This window comes from Peromyscus leucopus, chromosome 12 (genome assembly GCF_004664715.2).
Source record: "Peromyscus leucopus breed LL Stock chromosome 12, UCI_PerLeu_2.1, whole genome shotgun sequence".
Taxonomy (NCBI): domain Eukaryota; kingdom Metazoa; phylum Chordata; class Mammalia; order Rodentia; family Cricetidae; genus Peromyscus; species Peromyscus leucopus.
The window spans coordinates 60,890,654-60,912,813 of NC_051073.1; the positions used below are offsets into that span (position 1 = coordinate 60,890,654).

General features: G+C 48.4%; 1 protein-coding gene across 3 annotated transcripts in view; it reads right to left on the reverse strand.

Moving 5' to 3' along the window:
* Positions 1-22,160, reverse strand: part of Mylk (myosin light chain kinase) — a 182,268-nt gene that overhangs the window by 81,567 nt on the left and 78,541 nt on the right. For 2 of the 3 annotated variants that reach the window (XM_037209782.1, XM_028886325.2), the window contains exons 11-15: positions 15,737-15,874; positions 10,700-10,897; positions 9,821-10,070; positions 4,982-5,053; positions 3,355-4,535 (exon numbers count right to left, since the gene is read on the reverse strand). In XM_037209782.1, the coding sequence (XP_037065677.1) occupies positions 3,355-4,535; positions 4,982-5,053; positions 9,821-10,070; positions 10,700-10,897; positions 15,737-15,874 (1,839 nt within the window). The remainder of the gene's footprint in view (positions 1-3,354; positions 4,536-4,981; positions 5,054-9,820; positions 10,071-10,699; positions 10,898-15,736; positions 15,875-22,160) is intronic. The other variant, XM_037209783.1, reaches the window with a different exon arrangement.

Below are 22,160 nucleotides of genomic sequence, written 5' to 3' on the forward strand. Positions count from 1 at the left end.
CTCGGAGGTGGAGGTGTGGAGGTGCTGGGGGACAGGAAGGCAGGGCTTACCCTTCCTCCCTCCTCATCACCTCAAATCACCCCTGTGGCCCAAGAGCACTCAGTCTGCTCCACCTCCCTCTTCTTTCCCCAGCCCCAGCCATCACCCTGCCCTTCAAGCCAGGCCACAGGTTTTTATAGCAGATATCGTCTGTACTTCTTGCCCTGGATTCTTTCCCTTGGTGGCCGTGCTCACCCTGGCAGTATGGACCTGGCCACCAAATGTCTTCAGCAGTCTCTATACTTGCCTGGAGTCAGTCACAGGCCCTAAACCCCAACTTTCTGTGTAGCATTCCTCACTCGCACATCTCTCCTGCGTGGCTCTCTGTTGCTTTTAGACATGTTCTCTGACAGGATGTGGACTGAGGTCAGGGCCACGTAAGCCACTCTGGCCAGCCCAGATAGGCCCATTGGCAAGCAGCCAGCCTTTAGTGCCCCAGTCCCCCGTTACAGAGACCACCTACCACTGGCTTCCCTGATGCCCAAGTCAGGCCTGCTTTCTGGGCTCTGAGGGAGGCCAGGGGCTTTCCCACCAGCCATTCCTTCCCTTAGAATGTAACAACCCCCCTCTGTGGGATCCACTCTGTGGTGCTTTGTTCCAACAGTTTTATGATAGTGAGCCTAGGTCCTCTCTGCCAGATCTACTAGGAGCAGATTCATTCCACTTCTGGCCACCTTGCTGCCTTCCTGGACCAGATAGGTGTCTGACAACTGATAAGCCCCTAAGATGCACTTCCCCCTGACAAAACCCCTCTTAAAGACTTGGTGAGTGCAGGCTTAGGAGGCGGGGCTGTTATCTGGAGGACAAGCACTCTCCTCTTTACTGTGGCAAGAGAGGCTCACGTCAAGGTCTGCTCTCTCCATCACAGAGAAAAGACCAGACACTTGGAAGGCCTAGGAGGGTACCACCTGTCTTCTGATATTTTTTGTCTAGTCGTAAAAATCTCAGCTATGTGAATTACCATCCCAGCTCTGTGACTTAAGAGCCGTGAAACCTTGGGCAATTTACTTAACCTCTCTGTTAGAAAGCTCCCTAGTAGTGTGAATTTAAGTGAACGGAAAGTGTAAGATGTCTCGGATGACATCCTACACGGCGTTCAACTGATGTAAACAAGATGTTCTTACTTTGAAATGTTGAGAATATAGTTTGGAGTCTGGGTGGGAGCTCTTTCTATGGTCTCCCCACCGACTCCACCCCCATCTCTTTTCTCATGCTGGCCTGGCCAGCGTCTCCTCTGTTGTCACTGAGGATGTCAGTCCTTCCCTTCGGGAGGCGAAGATGTTGCTTACATCTCTGCTCTAAAGTTTACTCCAAGCAGCCCAGGCCCAAGAGAAGTCAGTGGCTGGTGGCACAGGAACACTTTTCCCATCAGGTTTGCCTTACACTGCTCAGTTAAACAGATGGTCTGTAAGTGGCCAATGGTGGCTCTGGCTTTGGGAACTGCCACCTTCACCACTGTTGGAACCTCAGTTTCCCGGAGGTAGCTGTACTCATGGACAGTACTGTGCAGGATTCGATCACTTACATGTCCCAGGCTGGTGGCTGTCCTCCATCCTGCCCAGAGAGGCGCCTGGACATGGTGACCTGGGAAACACCCCTGGTCAAGCCTTTCCAGTTTGTGTGAGTGAGGGAGGCCCTTGGGTACAATGGGGAGGATGGCAGCATCCACCATCTCCCTCTTCCCACCCTACCAGAGTGACCCTAAGACCTCCAGTGTGTGGACATCATAGACATGGAACTAGCAGACACGGGGACAGATATCTTCTGGAGAATTCTGACCATCTGGAGACATCCATGTGAAAAAGTTACTGTGTCAGCACATTAGCAGAAGGCCACACCATCTCTCTGCTGAAAGAAATTCCAGTTTGTTTCTTGGTCCTTCAACATTTAGACTCCGTATATGTTGGCCCTCTGGGTTAGCTGTGGAGTAAGGGACAAGGATGCTGCTATCTGCAAATGCCTCTTCCAGGTTTTTGGAGGTGGACGGCTGTGGGATGAGGGGAGAGGGGGTGGAGAGGGAGTGACCAGAGGGTAGCTGGAGACAGAGGAGGGGAAGAATGGGATGACCTGTCAGTGCACTGGCATTTGCTAAGACCTGTCCGCTCAGCCTCTGCCAAGGCCGTCCTCTGCACCTCAAGGGCTGATGCCACATCCTGGGAACTTCTTCATGACCCACTAGGGTCAGCTCTAGCTCAGGCAGGACCCCATCCCTCCGCTATCCACCTCAGTGGGCCGTGGGATGTTATCTGACTTAGGAGTCCCTGGCAGGACTTGGGATGGATGACAATGCCTTAAAACACACTGAGGGCTGGCAAGGGACTCGGCTGCAGGGAAAAGTGTTTGCAGCCCAACCTGACCACCTGAGTTTGGTTCCAGGGGACACACACAGTGGAGGGAGAGAACCAACTCCTACAAGTTGTGTTCTGACCCGCACACATGTACCACGCCAGTGTGGCCACATTCATCATCAATCAAGTCACTCCCTCCCCGCCCCCCCCACATACACACAGAGAGATACAATAAATAAATGAATGTAAAAGAACAGTAAACCATGCCAAGGGGCTGGGGATAAATCTCCTCTCGCCCCCCCCCCTTTTCTCTGGTGTAAACTGGCCCATCGGAGAACTCCAAAGCCCAAAAGGCCATAGGTGGCAGGACTTTTACCATCCCCCAACCAAGAATGTGAAACACCAGCAAACAAAAGTCTCATCCAAATTAGGAAGCGAGGAGCGGCTCTGTCCCGCGTGAGTGTGGCCATCGGGCTGTGCTGAGGGTTTGGCTTGCCCACGGGTCCCTTCAGACCCACAATGTTCTCAAGACTGAACTGTTGTTGACGCCAGTCCCTAGCTCCATACCAGCATGCCAACCCACTGTTTCCTAAACTCAAATAACACTTCTTAATCAGTACCGTGGGCTCAGGGCCCCCAGCTGACCTCAGCTCCAGGTCACCCTCGTTTCCCAGTCTGCAAACATAGCTCTCTTCACGAGGTGGGGGGGGATGTTGGATAACTCGGTCCTAGGTCTGCTCACAGGAGCCCTGGGTGGGGTGCCAGGAGAAGGCTCTGCCGGACAGACACCAAGGCACAGCATGTACCCCACAGATCAGAAAGCCAACTCTCACCCACAGTGGAGTCATGTATACAGCCAAGGCCCCTCAGTTGGGAGCCCATCCTATAAGCGAGGCAGAAATAGGGATGGCTATTCTAACTCAGCTATGGCTACAAGCGATCACCAGGAAGACTGCAGCTTCATGCTTTGACAGTGACCCAGGTAGGTGCAGGCTCCCCAGCTTCCCTACCCTCACCCCCCGTTTACCTTCTTGGGAGAGGATGATGAATTTTGTGGTCTTGAGTGTCTTTCCATTCAGTGTCCAGGTGACAGCGGCCGGGGGATCAGAGGTCACTTGGCACTGGAGTAGCAGTTTCTCACCCTCGGCCACATGGACGTCTTGTAGCTTTTCCTTGAAGACTGGGGCTGAGCCTTGGCTCTCGGGTCTCTTTTCAATGCCTGTGGCTCCGGCATGCCCTTTCTTACAGTTCACATCATTCTTAACCTCCTTGGGTTCTTCTTTCCCAGCTGGTTTCAGGGGCTCTGCAGGCTTGGCATTGGCCACGGGCTTCGGGGTCTCAGTAGGCTGTGCATTGCCTATGGGTTTCAGGGACCCTGCAGGCTGTGTGTTGGCTATGGGTTTCAGGGTCTCTGCGGGTTTGGCATTGCCTGCGTGTTTCAGGGTCTCCGCGGGCTTGGCATTGCCTGCGGGTTTCAGGGTCTCAGCAGGCTTGGCATTGCCTGTGGGTTTCAGGGTCTCAGCAGGCTTGGCATTGCCTGTGGGTTTCAGGGTCTCAGCAGGCTTGGCATTGCCTGTGGCTTTCAGGGTCTCAGCGGGCTTGGCATTGCCTGTGGCTTTCAGGGCCCCGACTGGCTGTGTACTGCCTACAGGAGTCGGGTTTTCCCCAGCATTGTCACTGCCGTTCTCCGTGGGTGACTTCTTCTTGCTGCCTAACACCGAGCGAAAGTCTGGGGTGGCAGCCTTGGGAGGTGGGGCCTTCTCCGGGATGGGGGTCTTAGGGGTCCCCTTCTTGGCTAGGACCGAGCGGAAGTCGACCTGCTGGGGGCTGTGCACCTTCCTCTCCTCCTCGGACACGGTCTTGGGCTTCACTTGCCGCTGGAGGTTGGCGCGGAAATCCATCTGCTCGGCTGGGATCTCCTTCAGGTCTTCTTCAGAGACGGTCTTGGTGCTCACCTTCCTTCCCAGGAGGTCACGGAAGTCCAACTGCCCCACCTCCTGCTGGCGGATGGCCTCTTCGGTGTGCAGCCTGGTCTCCACCCGTCTCTTCAGCAGCCCCCTCACGTCGTCGTCGTCTCCGTCGTCCTCCTCTGGCCAACCCTGCCCTCTTGCTGGCCAGCCAGGCCTCAGGGTCCCATCACGGTCACCATCACCATGAGCACCAACTCCTCCACTACAGAGGCCCTCGCAGCCGGCAGGCTCCCGCCCCCTGCAACAACCAGTGAGGGGAAAAAGGGAAAGTAGCTGGAGGAAAAGGGGTTGGGAAAGGCAGGAACGTCAGGGGAGAGCAAATCCCTGAGGGCGGAGGGTAGAGAGGAGGAGGGGGAAGGGGACGTGGGGGCCGGCCAGGCTGTGTTTATAGAAGGGAACATTGGTGAGAGGCGCTCACTTGCCTAGTTGGTTTATTATATCGGTAATGACTTCAGTAGCCTTATAAGGGTGTGTGCAAAAAAAAAAAAAAAAGAAAGAAAAAAAAGAAAAAGAAACACACATCACCCCCTCCTTTGCCCTCCCTCCTTCATCCCCTTCCAATCTTTCCCTTTGGCTCTGGTAGTCTCAGTAGGAGGACACAAACAATCCCAGGCTTCGGGGCCAGGAGGAGGGAGGCGGGTGCGGGTGCAGGGGCCTGACCAGGCGACCGCTGGGGGCACTCACCGTGGCGGGGCTCTGGCCGGACTGTTGTGCAGCATCAGGGACACCTGGCAACTACACTCGCCAACCCGGTTCCTGATGGAGTCAAGAGCAGGACAGTAAGGACTGTGAGAGTCCCTGGGCAAAGGATCTATTCAGCCCAGGGCTGGACGGAGTACAAGGCAAGTGTAGACTTGGTCACGGGCTGGAGGACCATGGATCGGGGAAGGAGGAGGCCTAGGGCTTAGCTGTGGCATCCATCCCGGACTTAGATTTAGGGTAGAGCTCTGACCCTGTGGTCAACCTTGATTTTTATAGTTCTGGATTAAAAAAGAAGAGGAGGGATAAAAACTATCTAGGAGAGCTGCTGCATGTACAAATGGGAATCCTTTCTAAACACTATCGTGGATTGATCACCTAGTCCAAGAATAAGGGCTGCTGGAGGCTGTGATGGAGCCCCTGGTCTATACAGACGGGCCCTGCTCAGATGCCCCGTGATCTGATTCCATACTCCCTCAAAGCGATGACAGTCACTTCCCCAATGGCTGAATTCTCCTTGAAAATAGTCCCAGCCTTCCCCCATCAACTGGAACATTCTGTGTTGTTCTGTGTTAAAAAACCTAACAAGCGTGTCTCCCAACATGGGTGGCCTTTCTTTTCCTCCTTCAGGTGGGGAGGGCTCCGGATTCTTTACAATCACAGAACTTTTCAGCCTCCAGGGGTGCATGGCTGGCTGAGGCCCCTCTTCTTAGGCAGGGGCTCAGTGGCTAACAAGGTGGATGCAAAGCAGATGAGCCGTCTGGCCTCCGAGGCTGCCCTCTGCTGGCATTTCAAAGCGATGTTTAGGGAAGGGACCAGTCTGGGAATTAAATGGGTAGGATCTACCACTTCAAGGATTGTGTTTATCCGGGACCGTCTGGCCCTCACGACTGCCACATGCTTTGTCTTGTTCTCTACAACATGCCAGCTAAGTCTGGCGAGTGTAGGAAAAAAACACAGGAGGCTGGGGGATTATTATGCAAGGCAGTGCTGGGACTCTCAGGTCCCACTTAGTCCCCTTCGTAACATTGCCTTAGTAGCACTGCCCGCTCTGAGGGACCCTTTTAGATTCCATGACAGACGTGCCAGCTCTGGGACCTCTTCCTTACATAACCTGCCACACTTCATTTACGGTTCCAACAGGTTAGAGACAGCACTGTTCTTTTAAGACAAATGGAGAGTATGAAGGTTAAATAACGTGCCCAAAACTCAGAGTTAACTAGCAGGGACAGGGGCTGGGATCTACCTACTTGTGGCCGGCATGCAGGTCCCACGGTGTTCATCAGAACCAGTTTGCGCTGGGATCTTTGTGTGTTTCTTAGAGTGTCTGTATACATGTGCGCCTTAACCATAGGAGTGGATACACACGTAAGTGTATGGGTCCACCTGGTAGGCACCTACATCTTGAATCTGGGAGTGTGTGCTCTCTTCCAGCCTCTCTCACCTGTTGGGGCCTCCTCCTTTGCCCCTCCCCCACCCGCCTTTGTGTTACCCCAGGCTTTCCCTTTCTGTGCCTTCGGCTCTCCCATTCTTCTCTCCTCCCCTGTCAGCTCCTGTCTGTCCCCTCTTCCAGGCCCAGGGTCTCAGAAGCTACCAATTCAAGGAACCTGCAGAGTCCAGGCTGTACCTCCGCTTAAGAAGCAACTCGTTAGCGCCAGGCTGTGAGCGTGATCCCTGGTGCCCTGATCCTGCCCGGTCACTGGGCAGCCTGAGGCCATTCTTTCCCCACTTCCTGGCATGGAACAGAGCAGGACGCCCAGTGGGGGTTTACTTGGTAGCTCTTTTCTGCATATCCTCACTGAGTTTCCTCTTGTCAGAAGGCATATGAATCAGGAGCAAATACTGACCAGATGGCCCCACTTTATCCTAGCCACACACTAGGAGGCTGTGGACCAGAGCATTGAGCTGTCTGCTGAGCTGGAGCAAGGCTTAGCTAAACCCTCCCCATGGAAGGAATCAAGTAAGGGCTCTAGTCATCGTCACGATCTGTCCCCATGGTGTGGACTACAGACAAAGATCAAGTCCTCAGGGTCTCTACCTACCCACGGACCTCACCCTGAGGTCTCCAGACAGCTGGGGCGGCAGAGCACTGGTACACCATGGCTGGGCTACTGGGGTAACTATCCCGAAAGCCTAAAATGCAAACCTCTACTGATCCTCGAAGGCCAGTCATGGGTTCTTCTGGAGCCTACAAAGCTCAGAGAGACTCCTGACTGGACTCATCTACCAGTGAGTGTCCTAACCAGCAGGAACAGCATCTTGAGACAGCTTAAATGTCACTCACACACTATTACAAACTTGAGTGGAGACTGAGGCTCTGCCCTGGTGTTGCCACACAGGACACAGAAGTCACTCTGCATGCTCCACCTACCATTAATATGGAGACCTTTGGCTCCCCTTTCCTGAGCCCGGTATAAGAAGCTCTTGCTCTGGGTGGAAGCTTTGCATTGGGTCTGACCTCAAATCACCCATGCAAAGGATGATTTTATATACAAAGGTAAAGTACGAATTTCCTGGAACATATCTGTGTTCTCAGCTGGTTTGGAGTTGACTTGTTGCTAACTCTCCTCTTGATCAGAGCTTGCAAAGGGAAGGGAAAGTTAAAAACTCACCTACATCCACTGCTCCATATAAGCAGAAACAGATTGGACCCCCTGGTTTCCTCCCAGCCACCCAGACTTCCTCCTCGCAAGGCCCTCCACCATGGGTTAGTTCTGACTTCTGTCAGGACAAAGAAAGTGAGAAGGAACAAGGTCCCCGGAAGGCCTGGCAAGCACTCCTCAAGAGAACTTTCCACCGACTTATTCCATTTTTGCTGGGGACAGAGCCAACACCATGGCAATGGCCTCCCGGAGGAATGAGGAATCCAGACTTGGGGAGGAAAAGGGCAAGGGATACATGGCTGAATCGGTCAGCATGAATTCCTGGTTCCCCTAATTCCCAGTGCATGGAAAGACACTCCCAGCGATAGGCTGCCAGATTGGAAGAACATCTGACTGAAGTCAGAAGACATGGGCTCGAGCTTAGGCTCAGCTCATGGCCATGATCAAGTCGGTGACCTGAGACCTCAGTGTCCCTCATTATCAGATGAGAAGGCTTGATAATTTCCGCATTCCCTTCCGCTGGGATAGGCTCCGTTTTATGACCGTCCCCAGCTGGTCCCAGACAGTCTGCCTCTTGTCCTTCCAGTGTAACCCCCTCTGCGGGTCTGGCAAACTTCTTAAAGCCCTTTGCTTTGTGCCCTCTACCCTACTTCTTTCTTGGCTCATTTAAAAGCTAAGTCCCTTTGCACTGGCCAAGACCCAGTCTTTCTTTTTGATTCAAAATCTCACAAAAAGCCAGGAGGTGGAAGCAACAGAATCGGGAGTTCAAGGTTATCCATATTGAGTTTGAGGCCACCTGGGCAATATGAAATCATATCTCATAAAACCAAGCCAACCAAACAAAATCTAACAACAACAACAAAAAAAACTTCATCTCTTATAGGCTATCTAGCTTGATTAATACACATATCATCTCAAAGTACTGTTCCTTCACCAGAAAGTATTGTCACCTCAAGTCAGCTTCTGTCCTAGTACTGGCCTAGTGAGCAAGGCTCCTATCACAGAGGCAGATCTGTCCCCCTGGTAATAATGAGTTCAAGCATAAGGCAAAGTCAGTTGAGATAGTCTAGGCGCAGGGCTGATGGTCACAGGACAACGGATAATTGTAAGAAGGTCCTGTGTTTAGTTCAGATCCACAGAGCTCTGCCCATATGGGCATGACTCCTGAACAGACCCAAAGATTTCTGAGAAATAACAGCTTTCTTTTTAAAAAAATGCACTTCAAGGTATCTGGGGGTGGTCTATTATGTAGCAACAGCCAGCTGATGTAAGTAGAAAGCACATGCTCATAATTACTGTAGGCACAGTCTCCCATCACAGCAAACGCCTTGGCATGTAGCTTATGGAGCGGATCCTGATGAACACGATGGACCCAGTATGGGGACTTGGTAAAGTTCAGGAAGGAAGTGACAAGTAGTCAGGCACCCATTAAGGCTATGGAAAGACTAAATAGACAGTCACAATGGAGCCCCTGTGACTGAGTACTAGTGGTTGTAAAGAGGAGGCAGAGGAAGACCGTGATATGCACGCTCTCTGCCTCTTGCCATGTGAACCCTCAAACCACCCTTTTGCCAGCAGGAAGGCCATCACCAGATAAAGCTACCACCCTTGGACCTACAGAGACCTTTGTTTATAAAGCTATCAAGCTTCAGGCATTTCATTACAGTAACAGAAAATGAACTAACACATCAGTCCACAGAAACTGTGAGCTAATAAATATTTGCTGTATAAGTTTGGAGTAATTTGTTATACAGCAACAGATACCTAATACTAATATATTCCCTTTAACCTCTATCCTCCTGTATCTCTACCTTTAATCCAGACCTTCCTTCCCAGCCCCTTCTCTCTTGAGAGAGGGTCTAACTTGGTAGTTCAGACTGGCCTCAAGTCCACCATGACCCTCCTGACTCAGACTCCCAAATGCTGAGATTAAGGTGTGAGCCACCAGACCTGCTTTACATTTCTACAGCTTTCATATTCTTCATACACCACATAACGTGCCAAGTCAATACGTGGTGTAAGAGGCTCCTGAGGAACTGAGCTCAGAGGGAAGGAGGACTCTCCATGAGGACCTGTTCTATTCAACTGCAAGAAACAGGAGCACGCTAACCGCACTGGGCCTGGATCAGCCGCTGTTTCCTCTGGCTTCCCTGTCCCCAGCCCGGGAGTCAGGAGTCTGAGGAAGGGGGATGAGGGAGGCTGGCAGAACATGCAGACTCACTTGAGCAGGATCTCATACTGGCCGGCATGCCAGGGCTGCACGTCCTTTAGGACCAAGGTGAACACGTCCTCATTCTGGAGCAGCTCAAAGTGGCCAGTGTCCTTGGAGAGGGCTTTGCCATCTCGGAGCCAGAGCACAGTGGGGAAGGGGTCTCCAGCTATGGCACAGGAGATGAGGACACTCTGGCCCAGGGAGGCTGTCACTGAACGAGGCTTGCTGATGAACCAGGGCTGGGTGCCGTCATGAGGTTCTGAAGTAGGCAATGGGGAAAGAGATGGAGATGGAGGCCCTTCAGCACGGAGCTCGGCATCCACTCCATTCTCTGTGACGGCAGAGGGTCGGAAGACAATAGGATACTAAAGAATAAGTGGTCCAGAAGTCACCTGGACTGGGTATGCAGAGACAGCACATACTCGTTGAAAAATCTGCCTTGGTTACGTTATCAGACGATAATATTAGTATCAATTTAAATAAGCCAAAGTGAAGGCAGCGAGCTTCTCTGCTAGCTGCCAAAGTGAATGGCAGTATGGATGGAGTCCTAGGCTGGGATATTCCTATGCTCATGCTCTGCAGCCAATGTGACTGCTGAGAACTGTCGCTGACTGCATGAGTTTAACTCACCTTTCTCTTAAAAAGGAGGTTTCTATAGGAGAAGGGACTCATGCATGTGTAATTCATATCCCAAGCCCTCAATACCAAATTGTCCATCCAGTTTAGCAGTACCCCGGGGAGAGCTGGGACTTGAGACAGCTGGGAAGGAAGCCCCACTCTGCTTCTGAGGCTGCAATGGGACCCAGAGCAACCTCCCATGTTCCCGTCACCTCTAAGTGGCTTTTGCAGAAGCTGTACCCCCATCCCCCCAAAGTAGCTCAGGTTCACCTTGCACGGTGAGCATGGCCTGGGTGCGGACTTCCCCTGCACTGTTCCAGGCCTCACAGGTGTATGTGCCCGTGTCCTCTGGGAACACCTCCTGGATGCACAGGCTGTGCCGGCCACCTTTCTGCTCAAAGTGGAAGTCCTCTGACTCCTGGATCTCATGTCCATTGTGAAGCCATATCACTTCTGGAGGTGGGTTCCCTGAACAGAGAGCAGCAGCAGAAGATTGTGAGTGAGGGACTTCCCTAGCCAGCAAGCAACTGTGCACTTAATATGCTACTGCTGGGCTAAACACGCTACCAGAGTCTTTGCCTCGGTCTCCTCACATGTTTTGCCTTGTAGGGTTGTTAAGAGAAATACCTGGGTCAATCTAACCTCTGCTAGCTGCCCAGAGAATGGCATGCTGCACATAGAGAATACCTAACCCTGAAGGTGTTCTCTGTCCTGCCCTTCCTCACACAGAGATTCCACCATGTGACAGACACCATGGCAGCTCCCTTGCAGACGATCACCAGGAAGAACTCTGTAAGCACTGGGCCACCACACAAATGTGGTCTTAGGACCCCAGCTTGCAGAGGGTTTCTCAACATGGCTGGCGGTGGGTAGGAGTGCCAGTCCATGCTTCTGGAATGTCTTGGGGGTACAGATCAATGACCACGTGAGAGCTTCCTTAGATATGATAGCTGACCATGAGGCTTCATAGGAGTGAGGCCCCTGGGGAGGCCTAAGAGTGAGCAAGATGGTCATTTGTCTGCATGGGCAAGACACATGTCTGGAGGCCAGGTGCAGAGTGCCTCTTATCTCTTGCAGTTGGACATCAATGAGACGTCCAATCGGCATGACAAATGTGGAAAAGAGACCTAGCCTCTGTCTGTGACTGTCCTGGAAAAGCTTTCATCCTCCAGGAACTGGGGATCATCATCTCTTCAAGGACAAGTCCTCAGGTCCTCTCACAGTTCATATTTATTACGTTTTCAGGTCTAGAGGAACTAGGAAGATTTCAGGAAGATGGGTCCTTCTAGTTTTCAGAGGCACTGATAGGAACCAAGAACCACAGATGTATCCAAAGGTACTCACTCTGCCATGAGTGTGGAGCTGGGACTTTGTGAGCGATGCTGTGGAATAACCCTTATGTATGCTGTGAATATGCATTACTCTCATTGGCTAATAATGAAGCCAGTTGGTCTATAGCAAGGCAGGATAAATTGAGGCGGGACAATCAAACCGAGGACTGGGATAAAGAGGGCAGAGTTGAGAGAGATGAGAACAGCTACTCAAGAAGCAAGATGCCAGAGGACCAGTAAAGCCATGGAACACATGGCAATACATAGATTAATAGAAATACGTTAATTTAAAAGTAAGAGCTAGTTAATAATAAGCCTGAGTTATTGGCCAACCATTTTGTAATTAACATAAGCTTCTGTATGTTATTTTGGGACTGGGCAGTAGGGACAAAAAATTCTGTTTACATATGGCACTCCAATGTGGTAGGTGTACATTCATATAAAGCATAAAAATGCTTTTTTTTTTTTTTTTTTTTTTTAAAAAAGAGAGGGGTGTTATAGACACACAGAAATGGAGCCAAGAACAGCTTCCTAGGTTGAGTTTCTCATGCAGGCCATGGTATAGAGATGCATCCCTTGGCTGAGGCATGCAGGCTTGAGCAGCAGCATGGTAGATTCCCTCAGTCTCTCAGAGAGGCATCTTCTGCATTCCTTGGCTGATGCAGTGCATGGCAGACTTAGGGTTTTTGCTAATACAGATGAAAAGGTTCAGTAAGAACAGATTCAGACAAAAAGGCCTCTGAACACAGTGTTTGAAAAATGTGCGTAGGCTTGGGAGAGAGAGAGAAAGGGTAAAAACAGTCATAGATTTAAAAAAATGACTTAAAAATAATAAAGTCCTTAAAAGGGAATAGGGTAATAAAAAAAAAAACCTATGATAAGACTCATAAAGATGAAAATACACAGAGTCTGGAGTCTGTATTTTATTGTGTTGTCTTTGGATTTTTGACTATTAATGGGTGAATGATAACTACTGAGAGACATTTGATTGTGAAAGCTACTAAATTAAAACAACCTATATATTTAAAAAATATCTTGATCCCCAAAATTTACATCAAATGTATGTCATTTTTTGGGGAGAAATTGTGTTTTTGTTTCTGCAGGAAATGAGAGGATATGGATTCATTTTGGGTTAAGGAAAGTCAGGTTTGATCAAGGATGATTCCTGAGATCCTAACTACAGACATGGGAAAATAAACCTAAAGTAACTACAAGACACATGATGTATATTTTACCTGCTCAAACACATAACAAAAAATCATCTTTGGCTGACTTGTGTATGACACACAGATTATATTTGTATTAATATATGTATGTTGACTTTAAAAGTTATATATTTTCAGAACAAGGGGACCAGACACCAATAAAAATGGCCCAGGTGATCTAGCATCCAAAACAGCTGAGATGATTCAGCCTCAGGAAATACCCCAGCCAAGACTTAATAATTATCCTGATATTCTCAGGGTCCCTCAAAGATTACCAACACCCACCAATCAGCAGGAAGTAGTCTAGAAAACTACACCTACATTCCCCAAATATTGGTTATAAATGTTTGTTTTCATTTAAGGGGGGTTGGTTACAAATTGTTATGGTCATAATCAATCTCTTTCTAAAAAAAGAAAGGGGATATGATATAGAAATACTGGAGGAAAAATGATAGATTATTGAATCTACTTTAATGCAAAAAAACAACTGTTAATATAAAAATATTTTATGTGGGTATGGATTTTGGTTTACTGATAGAAATTTAAAGTTAATTTCGTTATATGTATATTTCTACTCTTCTTTAAGATATTATGTTTATACAACTCATTTAAAAATGAAATGTAGCCAGGTGGCAGTGGCACACGCCTTTAATCCCAGCACTTGGGAGGCAGAGTCAGGTGGATCTCTGTGAGTTCAAGGCCAGCCTGGTCTACAAAGTGAGATCCTGGACAGGCTCCAAAGCTACATAGAGAAACCCTATCTTGAAAAAAAAACAAAAACAAAAAAGTAATGTATCATTTTAAAAAAATACAGATGAATAGTTATCTATAATAGTCAAACTTATAATCATGTTAATTAGGTTTTCTAGGTATACAAAGATATATTTCAGGTAGATAAGTAATCTTCAAATACTTCAAAGACTTACAGAATATGGCATTTAAAATGTTTTAATAACTTGAGACTTTTCATGACAGTGAGACATGTCTGCTCCTAGCAGCACAAATATATTCCAGAGAAGATGATGGGTATCAAAGAAACTCCATATAGAGTTTGTTTTCTTTGTGGCAAAAGATAGTCATATGGGCAAAGAAACTGGCCTTGCCTCAACTGCTGACAGTTACTGTCCAAACTGAACCAACAGGATGCAAGAAAGGTGCATGCTGAACTTTTCCAAGACAAGGTAGGACAGTCCTTCAAAATGACCTACTTCACAGGAAAATCTGTCAGATATGCTAGGCCTGTAGGCCAAAGATGGATGCCCCAACATTGCAAAGAAACTTTGACCGACTGTCTAGGCAGTCTGATGTCCCTGTCATTAGAAAATATTTCATCCTTCTGGAGTCTTTGATAGAGTTGAAGACTAGTCATAGTTATAATTTTTCTTAGTTATGATAAAAGGGTAAATTAGATATAAAACTTTGGACTCACCAAAATAGGATGGATAATTGAGTGTTTTCTCTAATTTTGTGAACCACAAATAGACTGGATATTGTATCTGTAATTCTTGCTTGGTAACTGTTTTGTTGTATGTAATTTTACTACGCTAAAGTTAAAACCTTCCTTTTTTATTAGACAGAAAGGGGGAAATTGCTGTGGGATAATCCTTCTGTATGCTGTGAATATGTATTACTCTCATTGGTTAATAATAAAGCTGATTAGCCTATAGCAAGGCAGGATAAAGTTAGGTGGGACAATCAAATTGAGGATTGGGATGAAGAGTGCAGAGTTGGGAGAGATGTGAACAAGCTGCCCAAGAAGCAAGATGCCGGAGGACTGGTAAAGCCACAATCCATGTGGCAATACATAGATTAATAGAAATGGGTTAATTTAAAAGTAAAAGCTAGTAAATAGTAAGCCTGAGCTATTGGCCAAACATTTTGTAATTGATATAAGCTTCTGTGTTTATTTGGGTGGGGCAGTTGGGACAAAAACCCCCATTTACAGTGAGCTTTTCTCCTGCTATCCCTAGAAAGGACCAGGAGAGCTCAGTCTGAGTGCAAGCCATATTTTTTTTTTTTTTGCCTGTTTTAGAAGTTTTAGAAAGATCTTGGATCATCTACTTTCTACCTTAGAATCTAACTCTAGCAATTCAGATGGCCTCTAAAGACTTGAGACCTCACACAAGTTCATTTTGCACCATTTAAAAACTCTCTAGAAAATCTTTAGGGTCTTTTAAGTATAGGCTTATATTATCTACAATTGGATAATCTGACTTCCTCTTTTCCTGCTTGCAATCTTTTTATTTGTTTCTCTTGCCTTATTACTTTGGCTAAGGTTTCAACCACTACATTGATTAGAAGCGAAAAGACTCAAAGGTAGAAGGGGGACTATTTAGAAAAAGAAGGGGGCTGGTGGGAGAAAAGGAAGAGTAGTTAGTAAATATGGTTAAAGCACATGATGCTTTTGAATAAAATAGAATTATGAAACTCATCATTTTCTACAATGAATATATACCAATTAAAAAAATAGTTGGAATTCTTTAAAACAAAACAGAAAGTATAAACCATAAAACAAAAGTGAAAAACAAAACCCCGAACTTTCCATTGGAACTGGCCACATTACTCTTAGTCATCTTCTTCCTCTGGACCATATAACCCTCAACCTAGAAAAATGCTACCCAGATAACTGAAGAGAGAAGCCAAGAGACTCCATTTCCTTGAACCCCTTGCTGATGGTTCCATGATGATTTTTCTGGGCATCTAAGAGCAATACCCCAGTGCCACACGATCACCCTCTTACACGCCCCAGGAAGAGGGCTGTATGGACAGACCTGACACCTGGACGGTCATAGTGACCTGGCTTCCATCCATGACTTTGAGATCAGAGAGGCCTTGCAGGAAGATGGGTGCCATGGGCTTGCTGGGCGCTCGTGGCAGAAGGCATTCCCTCTCGCCTTCACTTTTCTTTTCTGTGTGGTGGAAACAAAATAGGAGAGAAAGATTTCTTTCACACACTCAGCAAACGCACTAGATGACACCGCTGTGCTGAAGCTCGGGTCTCGTGCACGCTGGGAGGCTCTGGAGATCACTGGGACGAGGTATGTCCCATGTCACTGCTTGACGGGACAGTGCTCTCGCCTGACAGCAGAGACTAAACAATGGGGTTCCAGGGAATCCTGTGCAAACAAGCTCAGCTTCCTCGGGGGAACCTCCAGGAGGAAGCTCACCCTTGGCATCTTCATGAAGATTTCCCCCTTAAATTCTCTTCACTCTCTTGAATGAAGTGATTCACTCACATGGCACAGAATTCAAAAGATGCCGAAGGGTCTATGTAAAGTCTCCCTTCCAAGCTCCCTGGCACGGTCTCCCCAGAAGTAAACAATGCTTGGTTTCTTCTTACTCTTGCAAGACATGATATATGTGTACAACACACACGGTAAACAGAACAATTCTACTCTTTCTTCTGCTCCCCATCCCCTCCTTTTTATTATTTTTTATTTAATTTTTTTTCATTATACCAACCACTGTTCCCCCTCCCTCCCCTTCTCCAGTCCCCCCCACACCTTCCCCCATCCCATCCTCCCCCATTCACTCCTCATAGGGGGCAAGACCTCCCCTGGGTAGTCAACACAGGCTGGCATACCAAGTTGGGGCAGGACTAAGCCCCTTCCCCCTGCACCAAGGCTGAGGAAGGCGTCCCACCATAGGGAATGGGCTCTAACTCAAATCCGGAATCCCATACATAAATACATACTATCCTACCAACCTCTACTTCCAAACCCGTTCCCTTTTTGAAAAGTAAGCTAAAAGCTGGGTATGGCAACACACACCTCTAATCCCTACACTCAGGAGCCTGAGGCAGGAGAGTAGTGGGTTTAAGGCCAGCTTGGGTAAGACCATGTCTCAACTAAACAAAGGAAAACTACAGGGTGGGATGTGACTCGGTGATTGAGAGTAACCTCGCCTGGGTAAGGCTCTGGATTCATTCTCTCTCTCTCTCTCTCTCTCTCTCTCTCTCTCTCTCTCTCTCTCTCTCTCTCTCTCTATACACACACACACACACACACACACACACACACACACAATCACACTAGAGCGCCAGAAAGCATATCAGTGGGTGCCTGAAGCAGGGGGTGGGAGATGGATTAGGAAAGAACACTAAGGAATGCTTAAGGGAAACAGAAATGGTCACTTTTTAGTTCGGGGTAAATGTCTCCTCATGGATATAAACTCATTAAGTTCAACTCCTAAAATACATGCAGCTTACTGTACTTTCATAATACTTCAGTGAAATCTGGGGGAGGGACGAAGGGAATGTGCTGGCTAAGGGCAAAGACCAGCACAGCTCTCTGGGCCAGGCCTAGTCCACCCCCTACTCGGCTCTCTGAGGAGACAGATTGACAGAAGGCCTTTTCCTTAAGCTTGCCATCCTCCCCCAAGCTGGCTTCAGCCCAGCCGGTCCCCAGTGTCTATCCTCTCCTACAGCTCCCCATCCCCCACCCTCCACCCTGGAGAGCGTAAGACTAGCAGGACAGGTCCTATGGTGTCAACTTAACACAACTCAGGCGAACAGCATCAAATTACTACTTTTTGTTTGTTTGTAGTATTGGGTATCACACTCAGGGCCTGAGATAGGCAAGGGTTCTACATGGTTCTTGAGGGTCAAGATGAACTTGCACTTTCAATATGGAGGCGTTGGAAAGGGGCCCTCTGAGAGGTGATTAGGTTGTGGAGACACCACCTTATGAAAGGATTAGAGACTTTCTCAAGAGATCGATGAAGTTCTTTGGATACTGGGTTAGTTCTCTAAGGAGGGAGCTGGGTCTCATGGGACTGGATTGGTCAACGTGAGAGCAGGGTGTTCCTACAGTGAGAGCTGTATTGTTCTGTCTCAGCACACATTATTACACGCACCCACTTCTACCGCGTCCTAGCTATGACACGACAGAGCAAGAAGCTTTCCTCAAGACCTGTGAAAATAGCTGTGTGTTGCTCTCTGACCTCCAGAAGGAGGAGCTAAGAGAAACCTCTTTACTTTACAAAGTATCCATCTTTGGGTAATTTGTTTCAACAGGAACCACACTAAACACGCGGGAATATCTCTAACTTAAAAGTTGCAAGGGAGGACTCTGGTATTTTGGGTCTCCAACATCATAGGGAAACAAATTCCAAACCTTCTTTCAAACTCTGGAACTCTGGGGATAGTTTCCAGGGTGTTCTCTCTACCAGGTGAAGGCCTGGGATAGTGGAAAGATGAGGCTCAGAGGGTTGAATAAAGGTCAGAATAAAGCTTCCTCAGAGCTGGTGTAAGCGGGGATAAGACGCAGGCACACAAGAGCAGCTAAGACAGATAAACTCCATCCCACCTCTGGCCACCAGGTAGGGTTCTTGATCCCCGGCCCCCATCTCAAGAATTCCCTTTTGATGGAGTGCAGCTGCTGGAGGGGTCCCGGCAGGAGGCTGTGGGGGTGGACTTACGGAACCTGTATTGGAAACGCACAAATCTACCTCATGTCCCTGCCTGGGCTGCCGCCGCCGTCAGGAAAGCTGGCTGCCTCCGGAGGGTTGAGGAATTTCCTGTCTTGCACAGATTGAGAGGGCTTGAGGACAAAATGTTTTCCCCTCTCCAGAGGACTCCCTGTTCCTGCCTCTCTGCCTATCAGCCCAAACCATGGAGCTCCGCACAGATGGACTGGAATTCCTTCTGGGTGCTGCAGGAACATCCAAATTCCAGCTTGCTCGTCTTCCAGCTGGTGGCTGTCTGCTCTTCCAGGCCATTCTCTCTCCGATCTCCCTACTGCCTGTTCCTTCACCTGGGGCCCCAATAAAGCCACAGTACCCTGTGGATCTTGGTTGCTGGGGTCTAAGGATCTGTCTGTAACCCCCACCCTGCCCCAGTTGCTGAGAAGGGCCATGAGGGATGGTGGACTGGGAGCTTGCAGGATCTGAGGCCTGAGTGTCTGTCCCCCATAGCTGGACAAGAGACCATGTTCGAAACCAACTTGGGAAGGAAAAGGTGTATTTCAGCTTATAACTCAGGTCATACTCCAGCACCAGGGAATGTCAGGACTGAAACACAAAGCAGGAACTGAAACAGAGGCCATGGAGGAACACTGCTTACTGGTTTGTTCCTTATGGCTAGCTTAGTCTGCTTTCTGTTTTTTTTTGTTTTTTTGTTTTTTTTGTTTTTCGAGACAGGGTTTCTCTGTGTAGCTTTGCGCCTTTCCTGGAGCTCACTTGGTAGCCCAGGCTGGCCTCGAACTCACAGAGATCTGCCTGGCTCTGCCTCCCGAGTGCTGGGATTAAAGGCGTGCGCCACCACCGCCCGGCGCTTGTGGCAACTTGATAAAAAACAAAACAACAACTAGCCAGCACAGGACAGAAACCTAGACTTGGAGCCAGATCTTGACCATAAGTGGGTCTCTGCCTCTACCTGAAGCCCCACATCTTCATCTGTCTCTAGGGGCTGTGTCATCTCAGGGCTTCAGGGGGTTTTGAAGACAGAATGTGAAAATAATATGTGCGTCCACAGATGCTCAACTTACAAGGATTTCCTATAAACTTACTATAAGCTTAAAAAAAGTAGCATATGGCAAATATGCATTTGGTGAACCCACCCTACGGAGCATCCCAGCTCAGCAACACAGCTCACTGTAGAGGACTGGATGTTTGATCCTGAGGCCACAAAGCCGACTGGGTCTTTCTGCTCCTTGCCATAGCTCATATTGCGATCTCAGGAAACACTCAAATTCAAAGTTTAAAATTTGAAGTGAATTTCTATCAAAGGTGTGTGGCTTTTACACCATCATAAAGTTGAAAATCCCAAGTTGAACCATCCTACATCAGGATTGCCCACATTCATTATCAATGGCATCCTAAGAAGCAGGGGATCTTGAGCCCTCCCTGATGATTACTGACTCACTCGCTTTATTTATTTATTTATTTACTTACTTATTTATCTATCTATCTATTTATTTATTTATTTACGGCCCAAGTTCTGTGATGTCATGCTTGGAGACACCATAAGACGGATCTCAAAGTAAATTAATGGAGTTCTGCTGCATCTCCCCAGGTGAGGAATGAGAGGAACCACAGCTCACGCTTTAGATCCAGGGCAGCCACAGCCCCTGGCCCTGTTCTTTCTTCCTGTTAGTCCTACAGTGATAAGGGAAGGAAGAACAGAATGATGGGAACTAATCTGTTCTCAACCCCTCGGGCTGGTTTCCTGTTTGTTTCGACTCTTCCCAGCAGGTGCAGGGGGAATCACACGGGTTATGGTGATCATGAATTCAGGCCAGTGAACAGTAGTCAATAAGCCCACGTTCTTCATGGGGTGAGAAAATGGACCAACCTTCCTATAAACACATGCCGAAGAAGACAGAGAGGGCCTTGGGTTCCCAGTCAGTGGCTTCTTTCGGACACCCAGAGAAAAGGAGCCTGAACTAGCTCTTTGAACCCAAGTCCCAAACCACTACCTGCTGTGGGATATTACTTTAAAATATGTTACATTTATTTATGCTGTGAAATATTTGTTTAACGATGCAAAGATGTGTTGCATTCTTTTATGTTGCATTTGTTTAACTCTGTGAAGCTGTGTTACTGTGCCTGTCTAAAACACCTGATTGGTCTAATAAAGAGCTGAACAGCCAATAGCTAGGCAGGAGAGAGAGCTTAGGCGGGACTGGCAGGCAGAGAGAATAAACAAAAGAGGAAGAAGAGAAAAGGGGGAGGAATGAGAAAAGGAGAAGGAGAGGAAGACATCAGGGCCCAGCCACCCAGTCACCCAGCCAGTCACGGAGTAAGATGGAAAGAAAGACATATAGAATAAACAAAGGTAAAAAGCCCTGAGGCAAAATGTAGTTAAAGAGAAACGGAATAATTCAAGTTAGAAAAGCTGGCTAGAAACAAGTAAGCTAAGGCCAGGCATTCATAACTAAGAAGAAGACTCCATATATTTATTTGGGAACTGAGTGGCAGGTCCCCAAAGAGTGAAAAAAAAAATAACCAACTATAACTACCCATCATACTTAAAGTCATCCCAAGATGTGTTAAGGCAAAAAGCCAACCAGGGTCATGGAGCCAGAGCAGGTTGACCATGACCGAGGGCCCAGGCCTCCTGAGGACAAGGCAGGACACACCATCGGCGCCTCTCCAAAGGGAACCAACATTCCCCAGCACTGGCCACAGTGAGCTGGGACAGTGCCACCGAGGACAGGCACATTGCAGCTCATTCACACAGTAGATTCTTGACAACGGAGAGAAAGCAGAGCAGAAACAAGTCAGGCGAAAGGGGGCACTGTGCATATGTGTGGTTAGCTATTATCAACAACGGAAATACGATACTGATGAGTTTAGTCTACTGTATACGTGATTCCGCGGCAGGACTTTCAGACAATTCAAGGAAACTATACGAAAAAACGGCCGTGGGGCTGGGGATACAGCCCGGTTGGTAGAGTGCATGACTTAAGCTGACTTCAATCCCCAGAACCACCTAAAGCTGGGCATAGCAGTGCATGCCCATGCCTCCTAGCAGCCTAGAGAGTGAGGCAGAAGAGATTCAAATTCATCCTCCTCGGCTACATAGCGAGTTCAAGGGCCTGTCTTAAAAGACCCCACAACAATATCTAACACTAGTCAGTATAAAAACAAATGCTCTGCTTTTTTGAATCCTACTGGCTGTTTTGATTGAACAGGGTCCACCAGATGACAACAAACAAGTATCCAAACCAGGACTCAACAGCAGCCATGGAGATAAAGCTGAAAGAGTCCCTGACAAGGTTCTTGGTGGGCACACTCCCACTCAACACAGGAAGGTGGCTTCCTGACTCTCCAGGGCTGCAGTGGCCTATAGGCCTGAGAATGCAATTGACTGGGTCAGGCTTCTTGCTTTCTCTGTGGATCTAAGAACAGAGGCAGGCCGCCCAAATAATACCACACAAATACCCCCCAGGGCTGCCTGTTAGCTCAGAGATCCACTATGCTGGGAATGTCTTGCTTTGAGGTCACAACAGGAAGCCAGCCTCAGGGGTGAGAGAACCCCAGCCTTCCTCATCTGGGAGGCAGGCACTGGCCTCCCACAGTACACAGACTCGGAGGGAGGAATCACTGGGACCAGGGAGAGATGCCTGTATCCAGCTCCAGTGGGGCTAGACTAAATATACCTCTAGCTTTTCCCACAGTGATGCTTCCTGCTCCCACCGAGAGCAAGCTCGGAGAGGTTGTCCTTCTAGAGGCCAGGAGAGCCAGAGCCACAGC